The following is a 26,352-nucleotide window of genomic DNA, read 5'->3' as shown; positions in this document are numbered from 1 at the left end:
GGGACCGGACGGCGGGGGAAGGGGGACGCCGGGGGCCTCGGGGGAGGCCCGCTCCGCATCTCCCCGGGAGCCGCCAACCGCCGGGTCCCCCTGGCGCCGGCACCCCCGCGGCTCCCGCCCAGGATAACGCGCCTCCTGCTCCGCGGGGCCGGGGCCGCCCCCCGCCCGCGTCCCGCGGCGGCCCCGGGCCCGGCCCGAGATGGCGGCCGGACCCTCCCGCCATCGCCCCCTCGGCGCCGCACCGGCCAGCGGCTGCCGGGCACGCGGGGCAGCCACCCTCACCTGCCGCCCCCCGGGGCTCCGCCAGCCCCGGCCCGGGGCACGAAGGGACGGGGCGGCGCCGGGGGCAGCGGAGCCGGGCGGGCGGACGAGCCGCCGTCCTCCGGCACCCTGCGGGCCCGCAGACCTGTCCCCTACCTGTCGCCCGCGGGTGGCTGCGGGCAGCCCCCGGCTCCGCCATCTTCCTCGGCCGGTAGCCACCGCCGCGTCCTGCTGCCGGCGCTCCGCTCGGCTCCGCGGCGGCCGCCGCAGAGCCTCACTCCCCGCCCCGCGGCACCTGACACGGAGCGGCGGGCGGGGAGGAGCGGGAGCGGGGCCGGGCGCGGCGGCAAGGCAAGCAGCAGCCCGGTATCGCCCGGCGGCGGCGCCTCCCCACCCGCTGGTGCCTGCGCGGGGCGGCTCTCTCTTGCCGCCAGGTGCTGCCGCTGCCCCGCCCCACGCGCTGAGGGCGCGCGTGCCCCGCCGGCGGTCGCTCGGCACCGGCTCAGCCCGCCCTGGCCGCGGCCGCACCGGGGAGCGCGACGCCTCGGCCGGCGGCACCGGGAGGGCCGGGCCTGGGCGCAGGGCAGGGGGTGCCGCCGGAGGGGAGGCCTGGCCCACCGCCCTGCGCGGGGCCCGCCCGGCCCGTGGCACCGCCTGCCTGTCACCGGGTGCCGCGGGGCTGCGCGCTGTCAGGCGAGGCTCCGTGGCCGAGCCTGTGCACGGCTGACCGGGCACGTTTAATCGGTTTAACTCGGAGAGCCCAACAACGTGCCCTGTGGCTTTTGGCGGATCCTGCCGTTTTTTCTAGGTTTTTCCAGATGTTTCCATCCAGGAGGTTGCGCGTGCTGTTTGCAGCCACACGCTGCCTTGGTTGACTCGGTGGCACTGGAGGAAGGGACAAGCGTGTCCCGCTCCACCAGCGGCTGCTCACGGTGCCCCGCCAGGGCCGCTCTGCTGGGCTGCAGACAGCCCTTCAGCCTGGGCTGGCCCCGTGGCGGCCGTACCGTTTTGTACTCCATTTCAGAAGAGGAGATATGAGGAAACATCGCCTTCTTTTCCCCTAAACAGTCACACGCTAGGGGTCGGGAGCCCCCCGCAGTTTCACACACCGCCCGCCTATGTGTCTGCCCCTGCCCTCCCGGGGCCGGGCCGTGCACGTGGCCTCTGGGCCTGGGGCCTTGGGGCAGCTCCTGCTCCGCTGCCTTGACATGTCACCAGCACTGATGCTAGATGCTAAACACCTTACCGCCTCTTCTTCAATGCCTGTTAATCAAAACTGAAATTTAAGACCTTTTTAATCCTCCCCCTTTCCATTCTTAGTCCTCTTGTTCCGTTCTTTTTGTCTAGCAAATATATTCCTGTTAATTAATAATTTACTTCTTTAGCTGAAAACACAGACCATAGTCCATATAAGGGGGTGGAGGAGAAAAGTTATTTTCCTTTTTTTTTTTTTTTTTTTTTTTCCCTCTGGAAAGCATTTGTTTTGGTATTTCTGATGTGTCTCCCAGCAAATTGCTCTTCCACCCATACATTCAAATGGTGTCCTTGTGTTTGGGTTCACACACCTCAGCAAATGTTTAACTAGACAGATTTAGGTTTTGTTGGTGCGTATATTAGCAGTTATTCTTAATGCCTTATCTGTGAAAGACTTCATTTTTGTTGCTTATAACTCTGCCAGATTTAAAAAGTATCAATAGACATTTTCATGCCAGCTGTTTCTCAGGCTAAACTTAGGTCAAGGCGCTCCACTTGAAATTATTCTACCTATCTAAAGATGGAACTGTACTGTTTTGCTGATGCTACAAAGGAGGAACCCTAACTGTCTTACTGCAGATGCGCCTCCAGATTTCCAGAGGCTCCTTTGGCAACAAAAGAAGGAAGACTCTCCTGTAGTCTTAATTAATCTTTAGCCTGTTGGTGCCTGATGAGCACACGGGAAAGAACAGCTGGGCTCGGTGCAAGTTACGTGGGCTTAGTACTGAGGGAAAGGAAATGGAGAGGATGAGTTTGCAGGGCTGTGAATTAAGAAAGCGGGGAATTGATGTGGGGGATGCAAAGGGACAGGAGAAGGTGGAGGAGTATAGCCAGAGCTAGAGAAGGGGTATCAGGCTATCTGCAGGGAGGGTATTTGGGCAGGAGCTGGTAGCTGGGTGGAGGGGACTCATAGGACTACAGGAGAACCTGCCCCAAGGAACATGAGTTTACCAGTGCTGGCTCTCAAGCAGTCATGAAGCCTGTAAGCATGACATGTCACACAGAGAAATAAGTAGTCTCCTGTGACTGTAGTTTTCACTGATAGCTGGCTCACAGCCTCACCAATATTCAGACTGGGAGTTGTGCAGTGAAAAAAAGACTTTAAAGAAAACTTGAGGAAACTATATAGAAAACATCAAAGCTCCAAAGACAAACCCCTCCCCTTTATTATTGCATATAATATGTGATGTAAGCCAGTTCTAAAATTACCTTTTCAGAGTGTTTTTTTCCACAAGACTCCTGTCTCATTCAGTACAAAGGATGTGTTTAATTAATGTATAGTTCTTCAATGTTTCTCTTCATTTTCATCGTGTAAAATGGAATCTTTCATGTCATATTCACTGTACATTCTTCAAACCCTTCCTTGAAGGCAGGTTAATTAATTTCCATGATGACTTTCCTGTGGTAGTCTCATAACTCCTTCAAGCATTAATGAATTTAACTTTATAACAGCTTTTGAGTTGAAGTAGTACTATTACCATATTTTATACTCAGGGAAGAACTAACAGAAGGTAATGTATCTGGAGTTGTCCGTAGTTGGCTGTTAATTAATAATGTTGGCAGGTTGTTTTAAAGCAGAGGATAGTGGATTTAGTACAGAGTGCATCTACCAGCACCTGAGAAACAAGACCATAAACATTCTTGCTCAGGTTTGACTTTAAATACCGTATGGATCTTTAAGTACCAGATGTAGTGTATTACTTACAGTCTACAAAGCTTTGGTATGCACTTACTTACACCCAGGAGTTACGAGCTAGTTTCAGATGTATCTATGTATCCTTCTTTATGACAGGTAGAGGAACTCTGGTGAATTTTTAAATATTTTTAGAAAGGAAGTTATGAACTATTTCATTTTGTCCATACATCACAGAACAAGATTATTTTCTTGACCATAGCTGCTAAAGGGGGTTTTCCAGCTGTGATGGGACTATAGCCGCTGTCTGTATGTTCAGAGTTGGAGATGTCACTATGTCCTTCTCCAGCTCTCCACCCCCACCTTGCTCTACTGTACCTTCCTATCACACTAAAGGAAAAAGGAAACTGCCCTAGAGGCAGCACATCACCAGGAGCAATGTGAGGCTCCACTTGCGAGTGATAGCGGAAGGAATACACACATAACCCGACAGCACTACAGCCCTGGGGAGCTCAGGGATGGGACTGGGAAGTTTCTCCTCACCTCTTAGGACCAGGAGCACGAATTACCACAATCGTGCCTGTGAGGGCAGGGAGAAGCTGTGTGCGTGCTGGGCTGCAGCCAGCCTCTTGCTATCAGCTCTCTGGCATGAATTACAAGGCAATGCAGAAATTCTCCCAAGCGCAACTTCATCTCTATTAGGCACGTCACATTGAGCCTTCTGATTGGGAAGGTGTTTTACTGCAGACACTGGTTATTCTGCTTTCTTCATCTGATGCCCAGTTTGTCCTTCAGTGAATGCAACTCTGGTAATACTTGTTCCAGATTGCTGTATTTTAAAACATTTTTCTTTTTTTTTTATGGTATGTTATATGCTGTTACAATTGACACCACTTTGAGTTGCTTTTGTGGAAAATATTTTTCCCCTCTTACCACACATTTTCAGCAGGTGCTGAACAGGTCTGTGCAAATATTCATACATGAGCTATAGTAGGTGTTGGTCAACCTAAGTGTGGGAAAATCTCAGAGATAAATCTGCAGAGAGGTAAAGTCTTCAAGTCAGTTGAGGATGAAGGCAGAAAGGAGCTGGAGAGTCTGCTAATTTTGCCACCTTAACAGACATTAAAATAAAAATTATCGAAAGTGTAAACTAATTCTGACAATCTTGTTATCTTTTTACAGTTTCTTTTATATTTTGTGGTTGTATCCATGCAACCAAAACCATCTATGCCTTCGAATGCTTCCAAGGGACAACAGAACAGGCCAAATCTACAATGTTTCAAATCTGTGATGGCCCACAGTTCTTGCTCTATTTTGCTATTTTGAATCAATAGCCAACAAGTTGAGAACCCAAAAAAGTGTGGCAAACAGAATGGCTGCCCATGGTATTTCCGTTAGAGCAACTGGCCCAGTGTCATGTTGCGTGTCAAAGATGGGAAATCCAGTTCTCCCAAGCAGTCTTTGTCTGCTTTAACTTCAAAATCATCCTTCCTTTTCTGAAACTCCTCGATGTCCAGTGACTCATAACTTCTGTATGAAATTAAGTGCTCACACCAAAGTATTTTTGTAGACAACACAAATTCATCTGAAGAGAAGTACTCCTCTTCATCATGTAAGTTCCTGTCCTCCAAGAAAAACAGAACATGACTCAAAAGTTAAGAAGAGTGTTTTAATACATATATCAGAAACTGAAGAAAGGTGGTGGGTGTAACTAATTATAGTTATTCCTGATTGCTGAAATCTTAACTCACCACCTTAAGCATTCCCCTAAAATAGATTATAAATCATAATCGTACTTGGAAAGTTAGAGAAATTAGGTTTGCAAGTGTCAGAAATGCTCATGGACTAATTGACTGATAAATCTTCCTCATGAGGGATCAGTCTCACACAAAAAATTCGTGGGCACTGAGTCAATAAACTGAAACACAGTGTGATAGCTAAGAAAATAATTTTTTCCAGTTGCTTGAAACCTTTTGATAAAATGTGTTGGTGGTGTCAGTCTTGAAGCTAGATGTCAACAGCAAAATGCTGCTCTGTTTCAAAACCACAATTCTGAAATCAAAGACCACTGTTGTATTTCTAACGGACTTCTACTTTTTAGTTATGAATGTTTTGTAAAATGCGTTTGAATTTGCCTGGTGAAATGGCTAATTTCTCTGTGTCTCTCCCTGTTTAAGAAGCCACAGGCAGAAGAGCCACAAGAATTAAACAATGTTTGTAAGTTCCCTTGATGGGAGAGCAGGTTCAATGTGCAGCTCCGTCCTGGCAAAGCTTGAACTACATCTGTCTGCTTTTCTTTTGTGTGCTTACATAACTGAAAAGTGTCATTCAGAGAATCATATCAGCCTAACGTTAACATATTTTTTAGGATGAATCATAATGGATTGCTTTTGTATTTGTCATTTGGCATGCAAAAAGCGTATTAGTTCTTCTCCATGTGAAAAAATATATATTAAAAAAACCCTATATTGTTAAATCGCACATCTCTACCCCAATATCCTATGCCATGTATGATTTTTTTATACTCCCAAAATGCCTTGAACTAGGGGCATATTCTCACTTGCCTCACACATTTATGTTATCTTTTGAAGTTCAGCTATTTGGCTTGGAACAGGTTGACAATAATGAGGTCAATCTTCACAAAAATAAGTGAAAACAGAGAAAGAGAGCAACTCTCTCATCACCTTGTCCTTCGTTATTTACTGACAACACAGGCATTTCAAGTCGTGTACAAACATAGCCCTGCCTACACACCCTGTTTTACTGATCGTGAAAATGGGATAAACAGTATTAGAACGCAGCACAAACCTATTTCACAGCTGGTTTAAATTCAATATTTTTTCATGAATGCTTCATTGAAAGGGTGATATATATTATTTCTCCAGTTCTCCCATAAATAAGGCCTTCCTTATTTACAACCAAATACCTGCTCTTCTCCAGATTCAGAGCCTTGTGAGCCATGAATTTTAAGAGCTGTGTTATTAGCTGCTTTGCAGATTTGTGGCCAGGTATCATTGGGGCATACGAACAAGTTAGATTTTGATGAATTTTGGATTGCTTTTGATTCTGGGGTTAAACTAAAAGTTCTTTACTGCAGTATTAGGCAAAGAAAAGGCAAAAGCTCTGTTAGTTTTTCATGCTTTAACAGGATGTGACACAGTCTTAACATTTGCTGGGAGAGGCAGGAGAAGCTAAGCCTTGCTTAGGAAGGAAAGAATGTCTGCCCTGCAGCCATAGAAACGTTTCTGAGTTTCTGTTCACCACCTGCTGAAGTGATTGATATTTGCCTGAAGGATTTGCAATTTTCTGTAGTATTTTTGTTTAACTGCACCACTGTACTTTTCCAGGAAGAGAAACATTCTTTCCCCAGTGGTACATCATCTATTCATATAGGGGAATATTATGTTATATTCTATGCATGATAGAAGCATGGAGAGGAACATATCTACATTAGATTGATAATGAGCTGTTCTCAAGGTTATAGAATATCAAAAAAAGATACTTCTACTCTGATTGAATGCCTAAAATAGCATTAAACTAATTAAATTTTGTTACCATTGAATAATAATTACACTGCATCAGATGGCAGGCAGGCAGGCGGTAGAGAATTAGGTTTTTACTTTTTTGGTTAAACTAGCATCATCTTGCATGTAATAAATTAAGTCACCTTGAAGGGAAGGGAAGTCATGACTCCCCTGGGGATGAAAAACCTCTGGAACATATAGACCAGGTAAGTCCAAGAAGTCATACAGTCTTGAGACTACATACATTTATGAGCAGTACCACACGTGCACAGAGGACCCTGCCTCACACTCACAGTGAGACCATTTGCATGCTCTGTGCTCACCCCTTCCAATATGCCTGGTAAGTCCAGTTGCTCAGCCTTTCTGAGCACTATCCCTAAGATAACTCTGGGAGAGACATGATAATTTGAGGAGGTAAGTCAGTGCTTTAGGTCTGATTTAATAACAAATTTTTGTAAATTATTTTTTTAATCATAAACATTCATTCATTAATTTTTACCTTTTAGGAATATACGACAGACCTAAGATATAACTTAAGAATATACTGAATACCTGTCCAGCATAGGAAAATGGAAGCTGAATTCTGATGGATTTTATTGAAAGAGAGAGAAAGAACATTGCAAAAGGTGATAATTTTACTAACTTTCATAATCAATTTTCATTCTTCCTTAAATTCCACAGACCATGGCATTTATTCAAGCGTGTGGCTTGGCTCACTCAAACACGGAGAATGCAATGCTGGTCACAGTGATTCTGTGAATCTATCAAAGCAAGATAAATCAGGCCATGGCTGTAGCTGCCTACAGTCTAAAGGTCTCCTATTATTAAAATGAGATCAATAATTTTGAAGCAAGCAGCATTTGAAAAATGGTTGAGCTGAGCCTTAAATCAATGGGTATATTACACCGAACATTTTAACACAGAAGAGGAGGGTCTATTCACAAAACTTCATCATCAAGAATGAACTAGATCCTCAGGCTGAGCTCCCCTACTTCAGCACAGCTACAACCAAGTACGCAATCTGCCTCCAAACAGAAAAATCAGTTATTTCAGTTTATGATGTATAAACATTCAACAAAGAGATATTAAATATATATGCTAAAAAGATAACAACTTTACAGAATTCTCACAGAGATGTATTTAGGCAGTTGTCATACATTTCAAATCTTAAGTAAAAGTGGGCTATTAATCAAATATTAACTTACCTTAATTTCACAGGTTAAAGATGACTCCCACGAACAATTAAGGATCAATTTTCTGCCTCCCTGCCAATCCAGCAATTTGTGGAACATGCTGCTTCCTCTAGATTTGAGTTTTATAGGAGTTATAAGTAAGCAAACATAGTGAATGCATTTTGTAAATGTTTACAAACCTCTGTAGCTAACATAAGAGAAACCAAAATATAAAATAAAAAGATTTGGTAATTGCTAGGGAGTTAAAAATATGCATGACAGATTCTGTGGAAATAATGTAAAGGATGGTACCAAATGCATAATACTGGGTTTGCTGTCATTTAGTGCATTTTCTGAATTCTAGCCCTTTGACAATTTAGTCTTCCTTCTCCTCCCCCCTTGAAAATCAGGTCTAATTACATCCAGTACATATCTTGTAATTTCCTTCTTTTATTATTTCTACTGCATATCAGGACGTTCAAAGCTTGTTTTTTAATTAATTTGTGATATTTATGCAAGTTACTTACTCTGTCTTCAAAGTCAATTTGAAGGTACAACTAACAACCGGTGGGAAAAAGATTAAGATGGCTAAACCCAGCCTTTCTATTTAATGAGATTTCTGCCACTTCAGAATTTCTTTTAATTTCAAATCAAAGTAATGGAAATTATTTACTTGTAGTTAAAAAACATTTAAGGATTCCACATATTTCTTCCTAGCCATATGACAAAGTTTTCATAGCACTCTTGCATATCTTGTTACTGCAGTGTAGTGATCTGTTATCACATCTATGAATAGGTAGGCCTTCTGATCTGAGGACTTAAAATTTTCTGTATTTATAGAGATAGTAAGGGTATTTCTTTTCTTTTCCAGGTGATATGACAGAGATCTACATCCCTGTCTAAATCCAGCCCACAGGCTCTCTTGGATACTGCAGGCTTACTGATACTTCAGTACAGTATTTTTTCTACTTTTCTCTAAATGAGTTTAACTCAGACATGATCCATCTTATACATACTGTCCCTTTTCTTTCTCTGAAGTCATTAAAGCTGTTTCACCATCTTTATTTTTCTCTTTTTTTTTTCCTAAATGATGCATATACTTCCATCCTGATACTCCAGCCACAACTGCTAATCCTCTCCAGGCCTCTGTACTAGCTAGTTTCACATTCTGACTCCGTTGTTCTGATCCTCTGTTTTGTTGTACCAATGTAATAGCTTCATACTGGCTACCACAAGAGGCTGACTTTTAGCCGGTACTTTCCTACTGTGTATTAATCAGCAAGTGCTCTTATCAGTATTGGCACTTTCATTCCTCTGCCCCCTGGTACTTCTTTCTCACTATATTATCATCAGGCAGATTCAATGAGCTTTGTTCCCTACTTTTAAATTTAAGCTCTTATCAAATTAGCCTTGATCTCAGTCCAGAATTCAAACTATTTGGTGTATGATTGTCTTCCAAGAACATTTCCCAGTGGCAGACCAACCCTAAACCTTCCTATAGGGTGGTCTGTTTGTCTTCACTGTCTAGTTGCACTTTTAAATCTTTAAAGACCAGAAAAATTCCTTTCCATTTATATTGATTTTTGTATTATTCACCTTTAACTAGGTTAGAATTTTGGATCTTTTCTATGTCTTCCTACTAGCAGACAATTGCTTCTGCAGTTGGAACAATTTTTCCATGAGTCTTGACCTACTGGAGAAAAAGTTTGCAAGAATCAGAAAGACCATCTCCTGCGTGATTTAGATTAGCCAGACTAATAAAATTACCTTACTGCCTTAAGTAAACCACTACCACTTGACAGACACCCAATTAAAAAAAAAAAAAAAAAGCAGTATCAGGTACTTAGTGTCAAAATCAAGAAGGCCAAAGCCCAGCTGAAGCTGAGACTGCCAAGGGGCACTGGTTGGAACAAGGCAGATTCTGTGGGAGTGCTAATTGGAAAAGTGAGTTCAAGGAAAATGGGCTTTTGCTGATGGAGGCCCCTGGTGACAACAGATGTCAATGAAAAAGCTGATGAACTCAGTGCCTTTTTTCATACCTCTGCCTTCCCAGCCAAAGCCACCTCCCAGACCCCTGCCTGTATGAGCACGGATGGGGAAGGAATTTGGCAGCTGGCAATGAAGGAGCAACAAGTTAGAGAAACTGGATGTATTCAGATCCGTTGGGCTGGATGGGAATCACCCCAAGCTCCAAATCACCCATATCTCACCAGGCCACCCCAGTCTTCCCCAAAGAACACCTGGCAGGCCTGAGTGTGAGGCCACTATCAATCTTCATCTTTAAAAAAGGCATGAAGGATGACTTGGGAAACTAATGCCAGCCAGCTTCACCTCAGTCAATGGAAAGATCAGGGAGCACATACAGCCCAGGAAGGCAAACGATGTTTCACCTGCCTGATCACCTGCTATGATAAAACAACTGACTCTGCGGGTGGGCAAGGGCAGAGTGGTGGGTGTAATATACATTGATTTGAATATGGTTTTTGACACCATCCTCCCCAGCTTTCCCTTCTGGAAGCATCCCCACAGCAGCAGCATGGACTGAACAAACGGACTGTTTAGGTGAATTGAAAACTGGCTGTAAGGGTAGCAGGCAGTAACTCAATATCTGGCTGGTAATCAGCAGTGCGCCCTGGGGTCAATAGTGGCACCTATGTCAAATACATTCATTAACAACTTGACTGCAATGCAGAGCTTGTTCTGAGAAGATCTGCAGATAACACCAGTTTAGGGGAAGTGGCTGCTGCTTCAGCCTAGAAGGACCTTGTTAGTGATTGGACAGAGACCTCATGATCCTTATAAGAAGTATGAAGTTCTGCACTTCGGACAGCCAGAATAACCCCGTGTACAAGTACAGGCTGGGAAGTGGCTGGCTAGGTCATAGCCCTGTGGGTGACAGCACACTCTGGGTTGGATGTGAACCTGTGGCACGCTCCTCTGAAAGAAGGTACATACTGGGTTTCAAGGGAAATTTGCTGATGATCTCTGCTTGGTGCTAGTGAAGCCATACCTGAAAAATAGCATTTAGTTTTGGATCCCTCTGGTCAAGAGATACATGGGGAAATTGGAGAGAGTTCAGTGGAGGGCTAATTAAGAAAGCTATGGAGGAGGGGCTGAAGGAGCTGGACCTACTCAGTCTGGTAAAAAGTAAGCCAAGAAGTAACATAACATCAGCCTACAACTATTTGAAGGATTATTATAAAAGTGTCAGAGCCAAACTCTTCTTGCTGCTGCCAGCTGCTCTAACAGAGCAGTTGCCACAGTTTACAACTTGGGAGATTCAGACTGGGCATCAGAAAACAAAATCAGGATAGCTGGGCATTTGTCGTGGTTTAACCCCAGCTGGCAACTAAGTACCACACAGCCACTCTCTCACTCCCCACCCCCCACCCCTGCAGTGGGATGGAGAGAAGAATTGGGAAAAGGTAAAACTTGTGGGCTGAGATAGGAACAATTTAATAACTGAAATAAAGTAAATGTAACAATAATAACAACTGTAATGAAAAGGAGAAAGAGAAAGGAATAAAATCCAAGGGAAAAAAGAACAATTGGTGCACAGTACAACTGCTCACAACCCACTGATCGATGCCCTGCCAGTCCCCAAGCCACAATCAGTGGCTCCTGGCCAACCCCTCCCGCTCCCCCCATTTATATACTGAGTGTGATGTTCTGTGGTATGCAATATCTCTTTGACTAGTTCAGGTCAGCTCTGCTGGCTGTGCTCCCTCCTGGCTTCTTGTGCACCTGCTCACTGGCAGAGCGTAGGAAAGGGATAAGTCCTAGATTTAATTAGCACTACTTAGCAACAACTAAAACATCAGGGTGTTATCAACATTATTCTCCTTCTAAATCCAAAACACAGCACTGTACCAGCTACCAAGAAGAAAATTAACTCTATGCCAGCCAAAACCAGGACAGCACTAGAACAGCATGTCCAGAGAGGTGGAGGAATCTCTGTCACTGGCACTTTTCAAGACTCGGGCAAAGCCAAGAGTGACATAATTTAGTGCTGAGCTGGTCCAACCAAAAGACAACCTTCAGCCTTCCAACCAATATTTTAATGATCTTGCAGCATGTCTTGGGTCTTCAAAACATCTTATTAATAAAGCCCTATTATTATAATAATCTGTTTATTAACTTGTTTGGTTTCATGAGTGGCGGCAGAAGATTGTCACGTAGCCTGCTCGAAGAGAGAAGATTCAACAGATGGGAAACACCTTGGTGAGTTGCATAACTGAGACACCTCTCATCAACCCACTTTATGGAGTCAGGACTATAGCAAGAGACTTCAGCTAAGGAAGGGCATTCAGGACACCACCTGCTCCACATCCTTCTTGCCCTTGCCCTGGCACCCATTCACCTTTCCAACTTAGTTGACTTAGTTTTCTACCACATTAAAATCTGAATCTAGACTCTTCTCTCCTTCTGCTATGTCTGAAACAGAGAGAACCTACATTAGTAATTAGCCTTTCTCTGGCCTTCTGTTATCAAAGCATTATCCAGCTTCTTTGGTCTGTGGGAAATGCTTTGATATGAATAGACATATTCTGCTGTGAACTATATTGATTCCATGACATCTCAGACCAGTAGTTTCCCACGCTGCATGATACAGGGCGGGGGGGTGGGGGGTAAAGAAAGTGTCTCTGTCTCAATTGCATTTATTTTTTTTTTTCCTCCATCAGGAGATACTGAAGACCAAAATTTTCCTCTAAGTTTGTGGACTGCCATTGCCTTTATCAGTTAGGAATAAACTGCATGTGAGATAATAGCTTCTGAACAAAATATAGATTTGCCAATTTTTTTCCATATAGCTTGACATACTGGAGCAGATCAAATTTTAAGTCCATTTGATGCTTAAATCTCAATAGAAAGGTAATTTCAAAATTATGATTCTGTCCTCAGTACAACGGAATTATAAAGCATCCTCTGAAGCAGAGGAAATTGAAGCACTTAGACCTATTAAGAAATTCTGTTCCTACCTTTGACTCTCTGTGCTGGCCACAGACTTCTCTTCTAGCAATGCCGGATGGTACAGGGGAAAATGCTTTGTAAAGGGGATGAATCAAATGGACTTGCATACTTTGGATCTAAAAACCTGGGCTTTCAGGATACTTGCAAGCAGCAAGTTATGGTGCATGTGAAAGTCCATGTGATTGGTATAATCTTAGACAAATGACAATAAGGTCATTTATAATCAATATGATTTTCAAGTGTCACCACCAACAGAACTTGCTTTACCGTATTCAGGGGAACAGTAATCTGCTTGTCTCCTGTTGAGAGGTGGAGAGGTATGGAATTTTTGTTTGTTGTTGGTCCCCCCGCTGCCCCTCTTACAGAAAAAAAATCTCAGAGGGTAGTATATATCCATATATTCTACACATCTGAATTCTTTCTTGTATTGTGGATTTGACCTTCGGTCCAGTACTCTAGGTTTCAGTGGAGAAATGATAGGATATGATGTATCTAAAGGAGAGGAGCAGAGCAGCCATACTTGGAGAAACTAGAACCAGAAGATACCTGATGGGGTGCACCTAATGCACCTACAAGTGCAGAAAAATCAGATGTTTTGGTTTATAAAATATAAACCTTCAACAAAGAAATCTGATATATGTAGTCTAAAAAGGTAACAATGTAACTTTACATAAGTTTCACAGAGCTGTATTTAGATGTACATTTCAAAACTTGAGTAAAAACGATGCTAATTAAACATTTACTTACCTTGATTTCAAAGGTTAAAGTTCACTGTCATGTACAATTAAGGATCAGTTTTCTTCCTCTCTGCAAATCCTGCAATTCATGGAACGTGCTGCTTCCTTTAGATTTGAATAATGTAAGTTATAACAGCATGGAGCTGGCTGATGTCATTGTGAGGCCAGTGTTGCTAATCTCTGAAAGGTGGTGGTGATCAGGGGAGGTTCCTAAGGGTTAGAAAAAAGCAAATGTCACTGCTCTCTTCAAGAGGGGCAAAAAGGAGGATCCATGAATCTATGGGGCCGGCAGCCTCACCTCAGAACCTGGGAAGGTGGCGTTGCAAAGGATTTCCAAACATATTAAGGATGAAAAGGTGTAGTCAGCATTGATTTACAAAGTGGAGATCATGCCTCCCCTGTGATAAGATGATACTAGTGGCTTGGTGGAGGAAAGAAGAGCAGTGGATGTTATGCTGACTTGAGCAAGGCTTTCACACTGTCTCCCACGACATCTTCATAGAAAAAATGATGAAATATGGACTAGATAAATGGACAGTGGTGTGGATTGAAAACTAACTGAACTGCCAGGCTCAAAGGGTTGTGACCACTGGCATGAAGTCAAGCTGGAGGCCAGTCACTAGTGGTGTACCTCAGGAGTTAATACTCCTCAACATTTTCATTAATGACCTGGATGAAGGGACAGAGTGTACCATCAGTGAGTTTGCAGTTGCACAAAACTGGGAAGCATAGGTGATACATCAGATGGCTGTGCTGCCATTCCAAGAGACCTCAACAGGGTGGAGAAATGGGACAACAGAATCCTTATGGAGTTCAAGAAAGGGAAATGCCAAATCCTGCATCTGGGGAGAAAAAGTGAAGTACCTGAGGATGTACTGAAACACTGTATCTGACCTGCTTTTTCTTTTGTGGAGGTCCAAGTAAAAGAAGTGTTCTTTTACCTGCCTTTTGCCCTTAACTCATGCAGATCCAGTACGTGAGCCAGTAGTCCAGTAAATGTTGGTGCTGTTTGAACCACCAGTGACTGTTGTTTCCGTTCATCTGTCTGTGACAGCTGCTGCTTGAACATGGAAGAGGTCTTCAACTCCTGAAGCTTAGAAAACTGATCTGAAGGCTCTCCTGTCTTAAATATTGCAGACAGAAAACTGTAACTTCTTTGTTTGCTTTTGTTTGGGTTGCTGATACCAAGGCAGAGATAAATAAATAAAGCCTTTGAGTGGTCATAGAATCATAGAATAGTTTGGGTTGGAAGGGACATTGAAAGGTTATCTAGTCCAACCTCCCTGAAATAAGCAGGGACATCTTCAAATAGGTCAGGCTGTTCAGAGCCTCATCCAATCTGGCCTCAAATATTTCCAGGGATAGGACATCTACCGCCTCTCTAGGCAACCTGTTCCAGTGTTCCACCATCCTCATTATAAAAAAATTCCTCATTATATCTGGCCTAAATCTACCCTCTTTTAGTTTAAAACCGTTATCCCTTGTCCTGTTGCTATAGGCCCTACTAAAAAGTCTGTCCCCATCTTTCTTACAAGCCCCCTTTAGGTACCGAAAGGCTGCTATAAGGTCTCCCTGGAGCCTTCCCTTCTCCAGGCTGAAAACACCCAACTCTCTCAGCCTTTCATCATAAGAAAAGTGTTCCATCCCTCTGATCATTTTTGTGGCCTCCTCTGGACCTGCTCCAACAGGTCCATATCTGTTTTGTACCTTGCAGTCCAGAGCTGGATACAGCACTCCAGGTGGGTTCTCACCAGAGTGGAGTAGAGGGGAAAAATCACCTCCCCCAGTCTGCTGGCCATTCTTCTTTTAATGCAGCTCAGGATGCAGTTGGTTTTCTGGGCTGGGAGCACACATTGCTGGATTATGTCCATCTTTTCATCCATCAGTACCCCCAAGTCCTTCTTCATGAGGCTTCTCTCCACCCCTTCATCCTTCAGCCTGTATTCACATTGGGGGTTGCTCTGACCCAGGGTGCAGGACCTTGCACTTGGCCTTGTCGAACTTCGTGGGCCCACTTGAGCTTGTCCAGGTCCCTCTGGATGGCATCCCATCCCTCAGGCACGTCAGCTGCACCACTCAGCTTGGTGTTGTCTGCAAACTTGCTGAGGGTGCACTCAATCTCACTATGTTGATGAAGGTATTAAACAGTACTGGTCCCAGTATGGACCCCTGAGGACACCACTTGCCACTAGATCTCCATCTGGACATGGAGCTGTTGATGACTACCACCTGGATATGACCATCCAGCCAATTCCTTATCTATCAAACAGTCCATCCATCAAATCCAGATAGATAGAGGAATAGAGCTTAAAATGGGGCTTGAATAGACAAGCTCTCAGCAATAACAACAAAATTATTCCAGCAGTTGCACTTATTTCCTCAGAAGGCACTTTCCTAGAAGAAAGGTTGCAAGCTCATTAAATAAAGAGATGAAGAAATGATCCTACAGAATGAACACTCAGACTGATTATAGACTTAAGAAAAATACTTTGTTTAAACATGAACTTAAAAATAATTCCAGAAGCTCACAGCTCAAACAAGTATACCTCTGAAGGTCCTTCTGGTATGAGAAGTATGTCCTGCCCTCTGTACTAGCATTTACTTTTCTCAGCTGGTATTCAGTAGATATAAATCAGACTTTTGAATCTTAGCTGTAAGTTTTAACAGACTGAAACTAATGAAATATTAGATAGAAACCTTTCCAAGACTATCCTATGCAGCCAATCCCTTTTGGCAACCATATTGTTCTGACAAAAAACCAACCAAACCAAAAAAAACTTCAATAGATTGAACTTTGGCAATTGAATGTTGAAGAAATCTTAGGAAGAGAGCCTTAAGCCTTAACTTGAATTTAACAAAAGTCCCAATCTAAGCTCAAGACATAAGCGCATAGAAAATCTGTCATCTTGTGGAAGTTTCTTTATCTGGTTCAGAAATCTGCAGTGATAGTCAGAATCTCATTTATTCTCTCAAATAAGTTTAATAGCTACTAACAAAACAAGCTTCAAAAACACACAGTTGAAAAAAATTTCACAAATATTTCACAGGGAATCTATAAAACATGAGAATTCGTGGTTTTTCCCCAAAGGTTTTCAGATCTGTATCTCTGTGGTTATGACAGTAACCAGCACCATAGTCTGTGGTACAGTTTTCATTAGGGGTACAGGCATATCTGATTGCACTGAAAATAAAAACTAGTCTATTTTTTATGTAATACCTCCCAATTGTATTTTTTCACTTCATACAAATCCTCTGCTGAGACAGTCACTCAGTTACCTTCTCTAACAGAGAAGTGAGTCAGGAGTTCTCAGATTCTTGGAATCAAGTTCAAGCCTCATGATTCAGATAAAGTGCTCCAACAGCTCAGTAATGGACAAAAAAAATCATACACCAGATGCTTGTTTCATCCTGCAGTGAAGAGCACCATTATGTTGAGACTGCATCTGAAGTACCATGTCCGTTTTGGGGCTCCTTAACATGAGAAAAGTGAGCAAGTCCAGCTGATGACCAACAAGACTGCTGATGGCAGTGGAGCACATGAGACTGGGGAGAGCCCCAGAGCTCTGCATTTGCTCAGCCTGTGGGAAAGAATGATGAAAGGAGATCTTACTCCTCTCTGCAGCTACATAATGGGTGCGGAGGGGAAGAGAAGGGAGAGCCAGACTCTTCTTGGCTGCACACTGTGAATGAACAAGAGGCAATGGACGCAACTCAGAACACAGAGGGTTCCAATGAGATGCAAGGAAGTTAATTCTTTTTAACCATGAGGGTGCTAAAACCCTGGAACAGGTTTCCCAGAGAGGCTGTGGAACCTCCATCCTTGGAAATATTAAAAAAGCAACAAAGCCATGAATAACCTGCTTTAACTGGACCTGCTTTGCACAGAAGGTTGGACTAGCAAACCCCAGAGATGCCCTCCAACCTATGCCGTTCTGTGAGGCTAACAACTAATGACGGCCGTAATTTCCTCAAAGTCTTCGGAGGCCATACCAGCTTACAACACTTTTCATACCTCCACCACTCTTCTCACCTCCCAGTTCATTTCTCCTTCAGCTTGGCTGGCACTAACGCAAATCAAATAGGGGAAGTGACCTAGCTTCAAAATACGTTTGAAAAAAAAAAGTTATGGAAGAAAACTTTTTTAAAAAAAATTAACTGCCCTGAGATGTTTCAGAATGTGCTGCACAAACTGTTGTATTGGTCGGTACACTATGGCACAGGTTCAAAATCAGCATTGACGGGGGAAGTACCTAAAGATCATTTATTAAAAAACATTGTCTTGCCCAAAGATGAGTTAGAATTTTTACTATTTCAGAAGCTTTCATGTTGTAACAAATGTTAGTTTCCAGTCCTTTTCTATGCCAATTATACTAATGCAATATTGTTCCGCCAACACAACCATACAGAAATAAAGTAACACAATTAGCAACTTCATAAAGTAGTCAATACTCAACTCTGTAGTAATAAACATAAAACTAACCTTCAGTACCATCAAGACACTAATTTCGCAGAAGAACTACAGTGTGGAAACTTTAGTGGAAAATCAGCTACCGCTAATTCAGCTCAGCCCAAGAAAGAACAAGGTTTCTGTGGCTTCTGATTTCTTATTATTGTATAATAGTACAACATAATAATATCTGTTGAAGAAATCATATGGATATAGTACTTCAGCTATGTAAACTAGGTGCTTTCATTATTGTTACCATTAAAAATATGAAAAACTATGTAAACAGTCAGGAGTTCCTAATCAGAACCTCAGACTGATATGCAAGACTTAACAGTCCTAATCTCCACTGGATCGATCTCATTTTCTCCTCACATACCATGTTCTTCAGTGTGTTCTGAGGGTCAGTGTTAACTCCCCAAATATTGTGAAAGTTTAAATTTCTCAGAACTCTAGTTTGGGGAGCGCTCAGTGGTTAACACCTTGTCTCTTCAGGCATGCACGCATCATCTACACAAGAGGCTTGGAACAGGGGCTAGAGGACACTTGGCCTTTAATTCTAGGCACAGCAAAGGAAGCTATTCCAAACCTGCTGTCCAAAGGCATATTCTCACTGTGCTATGCATAGATGTGATTATTTGAGCTGGAAACATTTTCAGATCTAGCAATACTTTCCTCTGTCAAACTGCACAAGCAACCTACAAAAGCAGAAGAATGTGCCCCATCTTCTGGATGCACCTCATAGACAAGTTTTGCTGAGGGATTCAAAGGTAAATACAAAAGAAGAAACGACATTTTAAATAGCCTCCAGTGTTTGGTAAATGAGTTAACTTTTTGCTCCAAATGATTGCCATGGGTTGGGTGCCTCTAAGCTGAATGGAGCCTCATGCAGCTGAATGAAGAATGGTCTTACAAATTTCTAAAAATAGAGGCTGGAGGAGCACACAGCTAACTGGCATCATCAAATTTGAATGCTTTTGTGATGGCATGCTGAACAAAAGTTTGAACAGAGGTTGAGACAGTATTTCTGCATATCTCATTGAAAAGGGCAGTTCTGGGGAACACCTAAGGGTTCAGAGAAGCTCTGAGCAGCCCTGTCACCGCAGGATGTGGTTCTGCTCCATGGCAAATCTCAGCAGGCTGCTAGCAAGGCAAACACCGACACACCTCTATGGAGGGAATAGAAGAGTTGAAGCATTTCCAGATGGGGTGGGGAGTGTCCAACAGGTGCCTAGAGAGACACTCAACTTGGAGCTGAAGGTCTAGCACTTTCCTAGTATGTGATGAAAAGAATTGGGTTTTTTCAGTCCTGAAAGAGGAACATATTTTCCCCTTTGTAATCTACTGTTCTAAAATGACTCCAGTATCCTGCTAGCATATATAGAGCTGTCAGGAAGCTCAGCTGTAAATCACTAATGGAACAGACTCCAAGGGGAAACTGCTTTTTGATCAAAAAGAACAAATCTTGTGCTGCTGTCTTCAAGCAATGCCACTAAAATAAGTATTTCTGATTGGAGTTGAGTGCCCAATCCAGATTCCTGATACATGCTCAGAGCACACCTGTGGAACCTGGTCACTTGTAAGATCAAAAATCTTTTTCCTGACTTTTTCTGAATGACTCTCATCCTCGCTCCCCGTTTCCCTAACTGAAAAGGGAAGGGTTTACCATGACACAGTGAGCTCCAGCTGGGCAGTTCCCAAGCTGGTAGGCTTTGGAAGTGGGAGATCATACAAAAGGTCATAGACAGTGAAATCTCTCCTATTTCCTACATTTTTCTCTAGCTGCTTTTGGTTATTCCAAAAGCAGGATGGGAGGGTTCAGGTGGTCTGTTCAATCAGACAGAGATTGGCGATTTTCACGTGTTTATCAAGTGCACAGTTCATGTACCAAACCTGAAATATTCCAAGGTATTACAAGAGATGAAGTGCACTTACTTAGAGCCCTATTACTTGAGATTAAAAAGAGACTAATTGAGGAAGTGCAATAGAGTGTGGTGGAGGTGGAACAAGAAACAACACTTACTTTGTCTGCCACCTCTGGATTTCTTAATCCAGAGGTTAAAATTTACTGGGAAAGGATTTATAGTGGTGGGGGTGGAAGATCCATGCCCAATACATTTCAAATCTACTTACTGTGCTAGTAATGTGCCTCAGGCACTCCGTCTCTTATCACAAGCAATAGACTGTTACTGGAAGAAAGAATTTAGTCTAACAGAACAGTTAAGTGTAGGCTTTAGTAAGCATAAAGATAAGATACCTCTTTAACTGAATTATGGTTAGTGAGTTATGTATGCTCTTTGAAGTAGCTGCCATACAAACCAATCTTTAAAATATTTCTGAAAAGTATTAATGTATGGCTTGATAAATAATTTTCTAACTACAATGTCCACATTAAGTTATTTTGAAACATCCACGTTCAGCGATGGCATACAGTTACCAAAGATTCCTTGATCCTTTGAAGTTTTTGGAAGAAGCCAGGAGCTCAGCTAAACAGCTTTATTTCTGTGTGTCTAAGTTCTAGTTACATATATATGTGCTCCCCTTGAGGGAAAGTACGGTTTTGGGAGGGAGGAAAAAATGAAATATGCTTAGTTAGCCATTGGAAGGAATATGAGTAAAGATGTAACCACAACTTTAGGAAAAACAGTAGCTTAGCTGATGCTCCTACCAAGTTCATCCACATGGTATGTTGAAGTAAAATAAAAAGAATAATATTTTTTACAGGAAGGACATGGAAAAGATAATTATTAAGGCATATTAAAATATTAGGAAGAACACTATGTTCCCATGATAACGATACTTCTCACAACAGAGGAAATAGATGAAAAGTCTCTTGAAAAATGTCAACAACGATCAGTACAAGAAAACTAGTGTAATGAAAAATAAAAAATTAAGCTAAAGAAATGGTACACGAGTACCTGACATTAATTGAGAAATCATAAATTCAAGGACTTTGTCCCAGAAGAATTAGGTTTTCAGGGGAAGATGAAAGGATATTTACTTACTCTTATAGTGTGATATAAACAAACAATATAAAATTATAAAGTAATGTTTTCTACAGTCATATGTGCAAACGATGTGTGAGTACAGAAAAAGCAAAAAGAATCAAACCCCTATTTGATGAAGAGTAAATATTATTTCAAAAATCAGTAATAAGGAGATTACCTGTTTTAAGGAGGGCTTGGGTATTAAAAGAGGAAACTATTGGGTGCCATACACTCCTCCCTTCCCTTTTTTATTATTTTAATTGATTTAGAAGATACCAGCAAGTAATCAGAAACTGTCATGCTGTCTTCTCAATATGAAGGTACTGGCTACTTGGCATTCAAGCTGTTTCTTCCAAATGCTTCCTTATACCCGAAGTCAGAAACACATCTTCAATGCTTTTTGATTCTCTAACATCTATGTAACTATTGGTAGGTTAAGCTAAGCTGCCTGTAACAGCACATGTTCAGCAACTAGCTATATTCTTTTTCTTAATTACCATACATTAGTTTCTGTATTGGTGTATACTCAATACTACAGTTAACCTTCACTTTTGTAATCCTAAACAGTAACGTTACAGCAGTTTAGTTTAAAACATTTCATGAAGCCTGAGATCACTCTTCCTACCATTATAGACACAATGTACACCCAGCAATGTAATAACACCAATTCAGACTGGGGAGAGGATGGAAAGAGGAGGTGGCTATTGAGGGTTTACTGCATAATTAGAGTAGTTACTCTTGGCTTTTCCCACCTACTTTTCAGCAACTGTTTCATTAGTTGGTGGTACTATAACAATACACCCGTGACAGTATTTGTTCCACTTATAGGTGGCATACTCACATTTTTAGTGAAAAAATTCCTACGCGGTTGCACATGTCCAACACCTTTGTGAAACTGGCCCTCTATTTTGGGAAGAGGTTTCTGCTCACTTGCTGCTACTCTGGTTAACAGTAGCAGTCCATAGACACACTACTCGGTTGCAAGTGGTATAAGCTGCTGCTAAGGTGACCGAGCTGACAACCATAGCAGGATACAGCAGGGTGCCCATTACTTCTGCCCCAGTCACTCAAGTGGAATACAGTAAGACTGGACTACCACACCAATGGGTCTTAAGGCATCTTTTAAGATATTTTCAGCTCACAGGACTGGCAGAACCATCTAACATCTTGATGAATACTAAAATCAGTGGATGCACCCATACTTTTTCTTTTCCAAAGTGGCTAGTGCCGTTTAGAAGCGAAGAACCAAACGTTCCATTAAAAGTGTCATAAGCCACAGGTTCACTGAGAATAGATACTGCAGGCCCTTCTCGTTAGGCTAACAGCTGCAAATGCCTAAACACTACTGCTGCAGAGCTGGTGAAGCTATTTACCAAATCTAGGGGAAACCTACATCTACGCACACTGACAACTGATCTGTGGTGTGTTCCTTTCCACTTCTATTCAGGCTCCTACGCTGCAGTCAATTAGCAGCATAGGACTGCGGGGTTATATTGCCAATCTGAAGATCTATTTCTATATATTCCATCACACCCTACGCAGTTACTTAGCACTGGCTACTTCTGCCATTTTCACCAAAATTTAGGATCTAGCTGCATGGTCCCTATGACTGAGGTGTTGCAAGACTCTCCACCTGCTCAGCTACCTGCTGCGTCAGTTGATGATTAACATCCCAGACCTATTCCAGAGCAATTTGACAAGGCAAGTTGGGACACTTGGGCCCATAGGTTTAGAAGATGGCAAGCTCTTCCACAGCTTTCTGGCATCTTGAACTTCTTAGTGAGCATCCAGGACTACAGCTTTAACCACTGTAGCTTCTGTAAACATCCCCAGCTTCAGCCATGAGCAGGGGAGAACGTTCCACTGAGTCAGGCAGAAAAAGAGTAAAATTATTCTCAAAACCTCGTTAGGGCATCCTTCCCCACCCCTCACCACTGTCTACTACAACTAGTCTTAAAGCCTTCTAAGTCAGAAGCTGTTTCCTCAAGCACTTTGCAGCACTTCTCTAAGCACAGAGCCTAAAGACAGTAACTGTGGCAAGTCCTGTCACTGTCTTGAAGATTGTCACAAAGCTGAATCCTCTGTGACAGCAAGGTACCATGGATTGTGGAATGTATATAACCCATGCAGGTCTGGGTGTCCCACGGGGATCCTCCAGCATATCTGCTGCTCTTCACTGTATTTCCTACAGATGGGAACAGCCGTACCCACCGCGTGTTGCTGCCAGTGCCAGGTTTACACCTCAGCCGGTGCTTATGCATTTGAATCGGCTCGGTCTTTAGAAAGAAGACAACCTACTAGAACAAACTTTTAAAAAACCCCAAATCCTAAGTATTTCCGTTGCTGACAAGATTTATTGCAGACATTGGGCACCTCAGAGTCCCTGAAACCATGCGACAGAAACTCTTCCTAAGGAGAAGCTGAGGCAACCTGCTTGCTCTTGATCTGCCGAGGTCGGTTTGGTTTTTTGCTTGTCTGCTCCCTCCAGAGGCCAAGCACGCAAAGGCGTTTTGCTGATGATCTTCCTCAGTTGGGAATAAAATTCATTAACTTAACCATGGAGAACAGCAGGGCTGGTTAAGGAATACAGATGCTAGTGACCACAGAAGAGACGCCCACACTATCGCAGCCTAGATACAAAAATATGAGCTACCCACTTTTGCAAGAGGGAAGAATGAGTGCCTACAAAACACAGCAAGAGCACTTCAAAAGATAATTTACTGTTAGGCCAGTGATGCAGTAATTAATAGGCCCCTTAACTGTTACCACCTTCTGATTAACCTTTCCTTTCTTGAGCGGACAGCCTGGATATAAATAAAACTGCCGTGCAAGTGTCCTCTCTTGTCTACAAACACCCATGTAGTGAACTCATAGGACAGACAACCCAGCCCTTTTTAAAAGTATTTTTGTCCCACTAAGCATCTACAGGAAAGTCTGAAAATAAAATTGGTGTGATTAGAACATCTGGATCGCAACTGCAGCCCAGGAGCAAACAAGTGCTTGGAAGGAGAAACCAGCCTTCAGATGCTTGGTGGCACCCTGCTGCTAGTACCTACTGCCTAGATGGAATTACCACATGGAGGTACTCACAATTTTCAGCTTGCCTCTCTATTTGGTCGAGATTGTCTTTTATAATCACAAAGTTGATCTTTGGTATTTTGTTGGGCAAGATATAGCACACGTATCCTGAATTAATCAGTAGGGACTCTTAACTCATGCTTGCTGGGATTAATAATAAAGGAAAGGCATTCTTCCTGCTCACCTCTTCTCCCTCCTGCTCCAAAGGGAAGGGCATACACAGCCCAAGAAATAAATTCTGAATTCATTGTTTTGTATCAAAATCAGAAAGCATCGCCAACAGCTACCTCCACAAAAACCAGCAATGGGCCTCAAGTTTAGAGGGACAAATAAAGCTGCACTCTGAATATTCCAAGGTTATTTCAGATAACGCTTCCCTCTTCCCGCATCTTCCAAAAAAATTGCACTTTAAAGTCCTCACCTCTATTAAGTGGTCAAACTACCTATATATATATATATATATATATACCCCTATAGCACGGCATCCACAGATGAAAAGTCTTGAGTCCTCTAGTGAACCATATGATACAGGTATTCTAGTCCCACAATATTAGTGTTCAGTAACAGCAAATAATTATGGCTTAGATTGGAGCTTGCTCAACAGCAGTTGACACCCCAATTTGCCCGAGAGTGGGACTTACCTTGTCACCAGAGGGCCTCAGGGAGCGGCGCCACAACCCAGAAGTGACACCAGTCCGACCTGTTCATCTCGGCCAACCCAGCCCACATTACAGCCAGGTACCACAGCGAGCAAACTGCCACCCACCTGCTCATTTTCGTTCATGGACATCGCTCTGATTACAGAGCAATCATTGTGTCAGCCTAACCTCCATCAACTTTTGGACTGTACATTCATCTAAGAGTGTGTGTGTGTACATACACGATACCATATATATGTATGGTATGTATCATATCAACGTATGGCACTAGCACGTAGAGTGCACTGACCTGATACAACCTATTGGTAGTAACAAGTAAATGGCACCGAGCTCAATGAGCAGCGGTTACTGGCTCCTCCTCTTCTTGCATAAGGAGAGGTGGTTTGTTTGTGTGGGGTTTTTTGCACTCTTTAACCATATACTTTTTTTAACAAAAATATAAAAATCAATATAGTCTGGACTATATCTGTTAAGAATTAGGCTGGAAAAGCATTAAGGCTGCCCAATGAAATGCACAGCTGCTCTTGCACATCAACACAGAAAGATGATTTAGAACAATGAATAAAAATCGCATCTCAAATAAAAATCACAGGGAAGACCTCAAAGTGGGAAACACCTTAGAGAACACAAAGTTTACACTGTAGCTGCAGTTTTGAATCCCTACCTTCAATTTCACACTGCCAGCAGCAGTTACCAAAGTTAAACAAGAATAATCAAAAATTTATCTAGAAAATACTCTTACCGACAGAGCACCTTTCAGAGCTGCACAGTCGGCAATCTTGCAGCTGCTCCTTTATCACCATTCTTTGTGTGGAGACACTGACGTGAGAGCCACTTGTGCAAGCTGGTTTTCCCCCTCAAAAGAGAAGCAAGAGACAATACAAAGCTGCCTAGATTGGGCTATGAAAGGGGCTTTAGCAGCAGACAGAGAAACAAGCTGAGGAAGTGTATTCAAGGAAGACGATGCAGCCTAGCACTTAAGTAGAAACTAGATGGTGCTGAGCCAGAGCATTAATAGGAAATTAATAGTTAAACAGGAAATTTCCTTAAAAACTCTGCAGACTTAGGCTGAGCCAGGCACGAGCCTGGGAGCAATAAAGATTGGAAGGAACCTCAGGGCAAACCACAACTCATTCTGCCAGGAACAGTTTCAATTTTGTCCCGCAGCTAAGTCTCTGTTATACTGGAGGACTCTGGTAGGGTGAAGTAAGTTTCTTGCAACAGCACCGTATTCATTTGTGTACCTCCTCACCACTAACCACGCACTTTACATTTTTCCCACATGTACAAGATTGGTTTTGGCAAGTATCATTTCCATAATACCTGTATCTTCAGTAAACATTCACTGTAATTTAATCATTAACCTTTCTGCTAGCACAACTGAAAACAGATACCTTCTGCACTTGGACCTCAAGATCAGTTTTGAAAGCTTTTAACCATTTTCAGAGCTGCTCATAGTCTGCTTAATACGTTGAAAAACCAGTGAGATTAGTATCTTTTCCCAATATTTGGCAAATTTTTACAACAAATATTTAAATCCCATTAAACACTTGGCAAAGTTACTTAATACTAGGAAAATGTTATCCCTAGAATAACATACCAGATCCATGTAAGGAAAACTGACGTTACAAA

At 42.7% G+C, this 26,352-nt stretch overlaps 1 protein-coding gene across 1 annotated transcript in view; it reads right to left on the bottom strand.

The window, feature by feature from the left end:
- MAP7D2 (MAP7 domain containing 2) overlaps positions 1-26,318 on the bottom strand; it is a 110,404-nt gene extending 84,086 nt beyond the window's left edge. The window contains exon 1 of the mRNA XM_080377610.1: positions 418-26,318. Within this exon, the coding sequence (XP_080233736.1) occupies positions 418-460 (43 nt within the window). The 5' untranslated portion in view covers positions 461-26,318. The remainder of the gene's footprint in view (positions 1-417) is intronic.
- Between the last annotated feature and the right edge of the window lie 34 nt (positions 26,319-26,352).

Source organism: Falco punctatus (assembly GCF_963210335.1).
Source record: "Falco punctatus genome assembly, chromosome: 2".
NCBI lineage: Eukaryota > Metazoa > Chordata > Aves > Falconiformes > Falconidae > Falco > Falco punctatus.
This window is presented reverse-complemented; position numbering and strand designations above follow the sequence as displayed.